This window comes from Hylobates moloch, unplaced genomic scaffold (genome assembly GCF_009828535.3).
Source record: "Hylobates moloch isolate HMO894 unplaced genomic scaffold, HMol_V3 SCAFFOLD_15, whole genome shotgun sequence".
Taxonomy (NCBI): domain Eukaryota; kingdom Metazoa; phylum Chordata; class Mammalia; order Primates; family Hylobatidae; genus Hylobates; species Hylobates moloch.
In genome coordinates this window covers 79,592,836-79,603,714 of record NW_026652290.1, presented here as the reverse complement: position 1 = coordinate 79,603,714, position 10,879 = coordinate 79,592,836, and the positions used below count along the sequence as shown (strand labels likewise).

The 10,879-nt window shown below is 37.4% G+C and overlaps 1 protein-coding gene across 2 annotated transcripts in view; it reads right to left on the bottom strand.

Moving 5' to 3' along the window:
• Positions 1-266: 266 nt before the first annotated feature.
• The window catches only part of SRBD1 (S1 RNA binding domain 1), a 225,894-nt gene continuing 215,281 nt past the window's right edge, over positions 267-10,879 (bottom strand). For both annotated transcript variants that reach the window (XM_032177442.2, XM_058428266.1), the window contains exons 20-21: positions 4,805-4,989; positions 267-1,215 (exon numbers count right to left, since the gene is read on the bottom strand). In XM_032177442.2, the coding sequence (XP_032033333.1) occupies positions 926-1,215; positions 4,805-4,989 (475 nt within the window). In that variant the 3' untranslated portion in view covers positions 267-925. The remainder of the gene's footprint in view (positions 1,216-4,804; positions 4,990-10,879) is intronic.

Below are 10,879 nucleotides of genomic sequence, written 5' to 3'. Positions count from 1 at the left end.
AATCCTTACCATCTCCACTAAATAAAAACAGAGTAAGAGTCACTTCCTTTATATACTTGTTTTTCTTGTCCCTTCACACCTGATCTATATTTGGTCTTTAAAACGGCCATTTCTATCTCCATTTGAAGTTTAATTTCTGATTTAAGAAAGGACACACTCTTCTATGCTAAGTCAAACAAAACCATTCTTCAAATTTTCAAAGGCTTCCCTCTTCTCCAAAGGTTGCATAAACCATATCTTCTTTCATCAAGACTGACTTCTAGGTCATTCACTGAATCAACATAGCAAAAACAAGTCACTAGCCACAAACCTTTATTGTTGGGGTCAATACATATATCCTTTTGAGAAATGTTTCGAGCCATTCATTTGGTAACTACAAACACGTCAGAATCTGTTTTACTGGTATATTTTTGGCTTGCATGACAAGGGAAAAGAGATTATTGCAAAATTATGAATGAAGTCCAAAAGGCCTGATTAAAAAAAAATCTATAAAATGGAAGGATTAAACACTGCCCAGCCCTACTGTGTCAACAAAGACTGTACAACTCAAATCAAGAAGACAATCCCATACAAGTCCAGCAAGGCAAATGCTGGCAAGTAGAAGTTAAGCAATCTGTTATACAAAATGCAAAAGGAGTTAAAGATAAATTATAAAAAATAAAAAACAAAATTTTAGTCAGGAAACTATTACTACATAAAGCCATATAAGAATGTGCATTAGTTGTTTCCTTTAAGGGGAAAGGAAATCAAACTGTTGGTTTTCTGTTTATTCAGAAGAAAAAATAAAGGAAAGTATTTGGAAAATATTTCTGATATTAAGTGAATTATTTCTCATCTGCTACCTAGAGTTTACAAATAACTGACTTATCCTTGTCAATCTGTAGAAATGAGAAAATAAAATCAGTGTCTGGCCTTCGTGGGATACTCATAACACCCGAATGAGGTCCAGAGTAATCCTAGATCGGGGGATGTCAATGTTGAGTACTTGGACTTCCACTCTTTCTCCGGGGCCCAGTCCAAGGCTCCTTCTCTTCTTTGTTTTTGAAAGTTTTGCTTCTGTTACATTTCGTATGGGAATCAGCCCAGATTTCCCCACTCCTATATCCACGAAAATTCCAAAGAGAGTGGCATTCTCAACTTTGCCTGTAAGAACTGTCCCAACCTGCAGATCTTCCAGGCATACTATGCTTCTCTTGAAATCAGGTTTATCAAAATCTGTAAGAGAAAAAAAGTAAGTGTAAATAAGGCATTGTACTTCCTAGCTACAACATAACTTTGTGAATAAGCACTTACTACATATTGATTATGTGCCCAGACCAATATTAAAGATTAAGGGGGGATTATAAAAGGAGCTGAAGACCAAGGCTTGCCTTCAGAGAACATGCATTATCAGTTGGAGACAGCATTCATGCAGTAGAAACAATTCAAGAAAATTTACTTTCTTCTACAATGCTACACACTAGCATTATACATAAGGATTGAGAAGACAGTCTTATTTGCCTCTTTGTGAAGAGGTGACGAGAATATATTTGCTTAATAAATATACAAAGCTAAACCACGGACACTGAGAAAGTAAGACCTTTGGAAACAAGAGAATGGAAGCTTTTTTTTGTTTTTTCCCCAGTGCCTGGATTATTAAATTGTTTAAAGATGGTAGAAAGTATATCAACTTTTGGTCAAATGTGGATGAAATTCAAATGTTCTTTCTTCCTCACTTCTTCCCACAAATTTAGAACTCAGAAAATCAATTCCCACCCATTTCAAATATATTTATCCAATCAACATTTATGGATTCTTATCTATGGCTCAGAATCCCACACCAGGTAGCACCTAATATTCTTTCTCTTCTTTCAATTAAATTCATCAAACATTTGTCAACTCTATTATCTCCTGGCCAGGCACTCTGCTGGGTGTTAGAGAAACAATGATGAAGATACAGATTTCTGTTTCCAAATTCTTTATAGCCCTTTTTTCTTGCTCACCCCAGCATACATTTCTTTGTTCATTATTGTCCAAAAGGTAGACATAAAGCATGCCAAGGAATCATTATGGTTCTAGTTAAAAACAAAGGTTTTTATGAGGGAGACAGAACTAACAGTTTAAACGGGGCTGCGGATTATCTGTGGACTCCATTTATCCATGCTCCTCTTGAAGGCCCCCTTTCCTAGGATTACTGAGTGTTGACTCTAATAACAAAGAACACATTCTATGCTTGGATCTCCTTTTACTAAGGCCTCATTTTCCCCTCCACCCATTCCATTTCCTTTTCCTCCACAGCTGTTGGCTTTATCCTGATGACTTGTTAAAGCTATCCTTTACATTTGTATTAACAACTGGTCACCCCTTTCTTCCCTTCCCCCAGTCCAACCATACTGATACCAAGATGTTTTAAAAATTAAGCTTTTTCCTATAAAACAAAATAAAAACCTTCTTTAAATTCCAAATCTCACTGTACCCATAAAAATGAGTACGCTAAAATTGGAATTCATTCTGTGGAATTTTACCTGATGCTAAAGCAGTGAATTCCAAAAGCAAGAAACCTACTGTAATGTAATATTACACTAGGCTAAGGCTATGTCAAAGCAAAGTGGAACTAAGTCACTGATCGGGGCAGAGGTAGGATGGTCTCCGAGACCCCACAGGCATTGTTTTTACGCTTGGAAATTCTTTCTCTATCTCTCTTTTCTTGCAGAGGTCCAGCTGCTGCAGATTCCCTAAGGGTTCCTGATCAGCTGCTTAGTTTAATCTTGCATGGAAAATCAGAGTCAGGAACTACTTAACATATTCCTGAAGACAGTCGGGGACACTGAGAAATCAGAAAATCCTCCGTGTACCATGCAAACTTTAACACTTTCATAGCCAAGCATTTTCAGCCCCTGTGTCTGGACTGCTTCTGATGAACCCAATTAGGGAAATTAACTAGTCACCATAGTGTTAATACACATGAAATTAATTACACCATTGAGAAAACAAAAGACAGAATTATTATGAGGAAAGAATGAGGCATTAAGGAAATACTTTTGAGAAAATGGAGAAAAGAGATGTAACATAAAATATCATCATGTGGAAACGCCCAAAATACTGTCTGCCCCCTCAAAAGTATAGTTTGTAAGCCTTCCTCACCTTGGGTATGTGTTTAGTAGTAAGATGAAAGTTCTCAGACATTTTGAAAATTGTGACTTACATTAGAGCAAAGGTCAGTTCCAAAGTTTGCTTAAAGAGACCTATTTAAAACTTCGCTTGCCACACAGATAGAACACTGCAATAACTGGAAAGCTCAGTCCAGAGCCCAGATGCATCTGTCTTTTTGCTCAACAACTTGGTAGTTTAATTGCACCATATAATTTGAGTGTTGATCTTTGAGTCTACAATGCAACTGGGATAATGGAACAATTGACACGATGACAGAAAAATGAAGACGGATGTGAAAAATCCAGTACAGGATACCTGCAGTTACAGCATTTTTTTGCCAACTCTCTAATGCAAAGGATGTAGCCATACCACCTCCAAATCCAGTATTTTTGAGAATCACTGCTCCACCTAGTACTCCTGCTAAAAACCAGCCAAGAAATTCCCATAAAAGGATACCGGGCCTCCACATGGAGATGGATTTGTCTGCTGAAACATCCACATTGTGTGGAGGACTACTAGGAGGCTTCTACTCCCACATTTTTGGGTGTCATTTTATTTTTCTTTAACTTAAAAAAAAACAAAAAACCCTACAGAAGAGGGAATAGTACAAGGAACTTACTGGATGTTTTTCAAAATTCCTTTAAACATTTTCAAAGAAGTATGTCTAATCATCTCAACGCAGCCTAAACCAGAATAAAAAGAGCCAAGCCCTAAACATGGTATCATCAAAACTGATTATAAGACCAGTGAGCGGATTCATTTAAATCTCAGGGGTTCCTATTCAAACTTCCTTGGGAAGTAGGTCATTTGATACTGTAATTCTTTTTCACTGGGTCACTGCTCTCAACAACTATGGTTGTTATACTTCCCTCACCATCTACCTGTGCTGAAAGCTGAGAGCACTTTTAATTAGAAGAAAAATCAACAGAGATATTATCTTATTTGTTCAATGTGTTCATTGACACAGAATCCAAGAACTTGGAAAGCTATAATTTAGGAAGAAGATTCACCTTTTAGCTTGTGAAGGGACTGCTTTACCTTGCACTTCTGGCTCTCAGGAGATAAAGACAGCTTACAAAAGGACCATAAAAAAATGTGTGCCTCGCCGGGCGCGGTGGCTCACGCTTGTAATCCCAGCACTTTGGGAGGCCGAGGCGAGCGGATCACGAGGTCAGGAGATCGAGACCACGGTGAAACCCCGTCTCTACTAAAAATACACAAAAAAATTAGCCGGGCATGGTGGCGGGCGCCTGTAGTCCCAGCTACTCGGAGAGGCTGAGGCAGGAGAATGGTGTGAATCCGGGAGGCGGGGCTTGCAGTGAGCCGAGATCGCGCCACTGCACTCCAGCCTGGGTGACAGAGCGAGACTCCGTCTCAAAAAAAAAAAAATGTGTGCCTCCATGCATACAGCGGTACACGCATGATGCATTTCGTTTAGTAAATGGGAAATACACAGTGAACAAGGGGTCCAGGGAGACCAACTGGCTTCTAGCTTTGGCTCTAGATATTAATTATAACAACTTTGAAGGAAGATCACTATGCTTTAATTTTCTCATGTATAAAATGAGAATAATATCCATTCTGCTTATGGCATAGGATTGCTGTGAGAATCAAAGGAGATAATGGGAGCTATGCAAATGCAAGGTGCTATAATTCAAGTTCAATTGTTTACCTGTTCGAAAGTCAAAGCTTTCAGGCTGGCTGAGACCATCTATGATGACCTGTAAGGTGTGTACTGTTGTTTGCAATCTTTCTGCAATTTTCTCCATTCCTTCCTTTTCAAGGAATGAATTTATTTTTTGTTGCATTTCAGGCTTTCCAGTCTCATACAGTGTCCCTCCAATGGATGACAAAAACCTGCAGTGGAAAAAATAAAAAGCCCAACACTTAACAATATTACTTCTTTTGCAATCTCCTTATACAGATCACCCTAAAATTCATTCATCTTAGACCCACAGGTCAATCAATCAGTCTTTATTGAGAATCTACTATGTGTCCTGTGCTGTAAACTGTCTTGAAAAAGAAAAGGCTGAGGGAGAGGGAGAAAGTGGATTAAAGATTTTTGTGCTATTTATCAAAAGAAGCACCTGCTCAGAGTCAGCACCAAAAACATTTTTTTGTTGTTGCTGAGACAGTCTTGCACTGTCACCTGGGCTGGAGTGCAGTGACAAGATCTCAGCTTACTGCAAGCTCTGCCTCCCAGGTTCACGCCATTCTCCTGCCTCAGCCTCCTGAGTAGCTGGGACTACAGGCGCCAGCCACCATGCCCAGCTAATTTTTTGTGTTTTTAGTAGAGATGGGGTTTCACCGTGTTAGCCAGGATGGTCTCGATCTCCTGACCTCGTAATCCGCCTGCCTCGGCCTCCCAAAGTGCTGGGATTACAGGCATAAGCCACCACGTCCAGCCAAAAATATTTTACAGTATAATGTTCATTGTAAGTTTAGTGTCACATATATTTTAAAAATGAGGCTATCTATATTTATCTGTTCCCTATAATTTCAGTTAGGAAAACATTTTATTTAAATTAGCTAATAGGCAAACAATGAAATGATACCAAATTCTAACAAATATGCATTAAATATTGCCAGCTTTTGAAAAATGAATTACTCTATTCATGTGTCATATCACTGCTTTTTACTTCTGTATACCCTTGATGGCAGTATTACCTGTGCAGCATAGCATCAGCTTAATAACTCTCAAATTCCATCAACGGTTGAGCCTCATATAAACTAAATTATATCAAGTATATTCAGTATTCAGAGTCAACAGAAAAAATATGGGAGGGGATATCAAAAAGAAAAAGTAACTTTCTTCCAAAATGGAAGCAGGTAAAACTTCCATTATACTATCTAAAGATAATATTATCTTTATATCCTTTATACATTATATAACTGTAATATTTGCAAAATAAAAACATCTGCCTTTTATAATTTTCTTTTACTATGTTTACTATTACCTTTGATTGCAAAGCTACCTCTCAATTACTTTCCTTTATAATTCAGTAGGAAGAAAAAAAGAATTAAAGGGTTAAGATGCATTTCCCTTTAATTTCATGTGAATACTGGGCTGTAGCTTACTTTCTTGACATTCCTTGACTGGGTATTTTTCTACACCATTAAGTTCCATTTCCTATGATTAATGGCACTTTAAACATGTCAACACAGTAATCAGGCAGATAGTGATACTAATGCCCTCAAATCCTTTCCTCTAGGGATACCTCTGGAATACAAAAAGAGAAAAAGGGAATTGTTGGAGGTTTGTCTATAATCAGAATGGGGATATATCCCATTTGGCAGGTTGCTGCACTATCAAAAAAAGAATGCTTGTGATTTTAAGTCTTTTTTGCACTGTTGTGTTCAACCAGAAAGGTCTCTTCACAGTGATACTCTGATAATAATAATCTGGCATCTAGTGGAGAAAGTTCTCCCATCACTCACTTAAGTAGGGCATCTCTTTGGATTCAAATGTGCAACACTCCTACATTAGTACAGCCATATATATGGCCAAAAATAGACACACTTTATGGCATCCGACTAATTCTCTTGAGAATGTATTTTGGTTAATGGTCTAATAAAAGACCAAAACGCTGGTGTTTGGTCTCCCTCTTTGAAAATGAGCTTTCATCCAAACTGGTGGCCAGTGAGGTAACACTGTAAGTCTGTGTGTCCGTGGCTTCCCCAGCATGGTGGAAAAGGCAGCCAGTATCTCTTAGTGCTGATGGATGGACAGTAGCATACAAGGGTCCCGGTGACAGGGAACAGCTGCTGGAGCCCTGACTGATGGAGCAGATGACACATGACAACCTCTGCCCAAATCCAACTTCCTTATACAACTTTCTAAATAATGCGTGCCCTGCTGAGCAGGCTTCCCTGGTATTCACCTTCTTGGTTTTATTGGTCTGCAACTGGCTACTTAGCGGAGTATCTTTCAAATCCTCAAGATTCTGGCTTCTAACCATCTGTTAAAAATGACAAAATGTATACTCATGCACTGTAAGTCTAGAACCTTGAATAGCATTTTATAATTAATAAGAGTAACTAAATGGCAGAAACTTCCCAAAGCACTGCATGAGTCTAACTTAAGGTTGCTTGCACATGTGTATGTGTGTGTGTGAGACAGAGAGAGGGAAGAGAGGAACTAACTGCTACCAAAGTCACTTCCAAATAAAGAATTCTGCCTATAGTGGTTGCAGATGTAACAAGAACATTGGTCTGTTTAACCTGGGTGCATATTTCATATATCATTTTCATTCTCACACACATAAGCCTGAGGGCATTAGTAACTGAAATCAATAAAAAAGCACCAACTTGTGCTGCTAGCTAATGCTTCATATTGATCAACGCTATTTTTAAATTACTACAAAGTTAAGTGCTTTTTTATTTTGAAAACTTTCTTAAAGTTAACAAGGTCATGCACACACACACAAAGAGCCAACAACAGAGAGAGGAACTGTAAAACGAACTGGGAATAGCATTCAGACTGACCTCTACCTTAATGAATTTTAAATATAGTCAACTGTACATGATAGGAAGCAATGTTTTATGCTTAGTAGCCATTCAATAAACATATGTTCCTTAAATATCCTAAGAAAAATTTATTCTACATATTCTAAATTTCACTTCAGAATTAAGTGTGGTAAGTAATATCCAATACAAAGTTTCACTTTAGAATTGAGTGTGGTAAGTAATACTCAATACAAAGTACTTTGTAGCTCAAAAGTACCAAATAAAAACACACTGCTTTATGAAGCTTGGCATACAGAAGTGAACAGGTAGTGATAAATATCTGTCAGACATTGTTCTAAATAGATTTTTCTTGTTTAATCATGACAATGATCCTAAAAGGTAGGTATCATATCATACAGAAAAAAAATAATGAGGTTCAGGGAGTTTAAATAACTTGCCCAAAGCCATGAAGTTATTCTAACTGGAGTTTTATGCCACACACAATATATATGTCTGTGTATAACAAGATATGTAAAATTTAAAGTGCTATATTTGGTTAAGATAGGAAATAATACTTTTAGTAATATTTTACAAATAATTTACTGGCAGATTACTTTTAACATTAAAAACACTGAGTAAACCTGCAAAGAAATTATATACATGCTTTTAAATAGACAATTCTCTCAAAAGTCAATGAATTATTAAAGTCATATTCTCATTTTCTCCACTGTTTTTGGAAGGCTTTTTCAGATTGGTAAGGACTGCTGTTTTTATTTAATATGTAATTTCGTCCATCTTGCTTAAAGTAAGAAAGTAGCATAAATGCAACAAATAAGCACATCATGGTCTTTAAGCACACATCTGCACAAAGTTAAAATACAGACCTTGTAGCAGAGTTAATGCTTATTTTTCAAACAGAATGCTATATAACCTAAAATGGCTAATATTTTCAACAGAAACTTGTTATAAGTGCAGGGCTTTTCCCCTCAAAGAATAAGAAAAGTCTTGTAAGGCTTTTCCCAAAGAATAAGAAATTCTCAAGATTCATGACTTCAGACATGGCCATTCAGTTTTATGTAATCATTTCCAGCATGGAGATTTAAGAGCTGAGGACTTGGTTCATTACATTAAAGCAACATGATACCCCACAGAGCATAGAAGAACCATGGTGATGCAACACAATCACTTTAAAAACAACTTAATATTAGCACGTGCTTTGTGGGCAAAACACATATGATTTACAACTCCACCAAGAACCATGCTATAAGGGCAAAGTATATCTAGTAGTCTACCCACTCTCAACACTTTCAAGAGACTTTCCTACTTGTTTATTTTTACCCATTAGCTTTACTCAGTTTTAATGGAGTAACGCAACAAGCACAAAATTAAATGCAAGAAAACATCATTTTAGAAATGAATAGGTACAGGTAGATAGAGCAGGTCTTAATTTGTAATACAGGTTAAATATTCAATAATTTAAAAAGAAAGCTTATACTCTAAGAAAAGCTGGCCTTCTAAAAAACTATGTAAACCGTGGGACATAAATGCAAGTTCAGTAGTAATTTGTTACTCTAAAAATCTGTTACTGTTTCTGTATTTTCTCTCTATATAACATATATATGTTACTCTATGTATACATTTCTTTAAAATTTATTACTCTATTTTCAAATTTACTGCTCTTAATATTAAAAATTGAATATAAATTCAAGTGTAGCAAACGAGGAAAACCTGCTGCTCCTTTATGTTATCTACAGAGGAGCTGAATTTACACAGCTGAGAATATCACAGTACATATTTAGCTTAGCTTACAGAGGGAGTGCTGGCTCCACCATAGGGGCTGTTCTAGCAGTCAAATCAAAGGGACAGCAATGTGAATTGCATTTTAATCATCATCGAGGAATCTTTTAAAACTTTTTTTAAGACAGGGTCTTGCTCTTTCACCCAGGGGCTGTAGCAGTGGTGCAAACACAGCTCACTGTCGCCTTGGCCTTCCAGGCTCAAGCGATCCTCCTCCCTTGGCCTCCCAAGTAGCTGGAACCACAAGCCCAGCTAATTTTTATTTTTTAAAAATGTTTTGTAGAGGTGAGGTCTCAATATGTTGCCCAGGCTGGTTTCAAACTTCTGGGCTCAAGAGATCCATCCACCTTGGCCTCCCAAAGTGCTGGGATAACAGGTGTAAGCCACTGCACCTGGCATTTTCAAATGTCTTACCTCCTTGTTAAACCAAGATACTGAAATAGGCCAGAATCCTTAACAATCTATGCTGGTGCAAAATATAAAAGTAATTATAAATTCAAGTATCATTCATTTATAGAGAGGCCCACAGAACTACCTATTGTACTACAGAAGCTAACAGATATCTAGTGAAAATAATATTTAAATGGCATTTCTTAGCATAATAATCAACTACAGAAAGGGCAAAGAATTATCCAGTAGAACTTACAGCTGAGACCATTTTTTTTTTTTTTTACAGTAAACTAACATACCAAGATAAACATTTTAAAAATGTAACCCCTTCAGAAAGCCATGAAGTTGTTCTGAAAGCTCTTCCAGACTCTCATGAGAGAATATAGTTTTAAAATGCATGCAGCTATCTGGGCATGGGTGGGGGCATTTTAAATGTTATTTCTTGGTACCATTTGGAGCACCTCCTGCATATATGAGTAGGAGAAAAAAAAAAAAGAAATGAAAAGAGAAAGATTTCCTGTCATAGATGAAGGAATGCAGTTTGTCTTCCAAAGGACTCGGTTTATAAGCATCAGACTGTTACCTGCTTCTAACTTCTGAAGAACTTACTGTTTCCTGCTTTTTCAAAGATCTATTATACATGTACAGAAACTGGATACTCGTTGCATGTTGCATTCATTGTATGTAGGAGAACATATCCTTAGAAAGCTGTTTTATTTTAAAATTTCTATTACTTAGCAATTTAGCATTACTGAATAAGAGTAAACATTTTTTAAAGTGACATTTAAAAAGTCCTGAGATAGAAATCTTCTAAAAGATTGGCCGGGCGCGGTGGCTCACGCTTGTAATCCCAGCACTTTGGGAGGCCGAGGCGGGCAGATCACGAGGTCAGGAGATACTATCCCACTATCGGAGGCTGAGGCAGGAGAAGGCGAAACGGGAGGAATGACACCGAGATTGCCACTGCACCACTCCATCTCAAAAAAAAAAAAATAGATTTAGGGCCGGGCGCGGTGGCTCACACTTGTAATCCCAGCACTTTGGGAGGCCGAGGCGGGTGGATCACGAGGTCAGATCGAGACCACAGTGAAACCCCGTCTCTACTAAAAATACA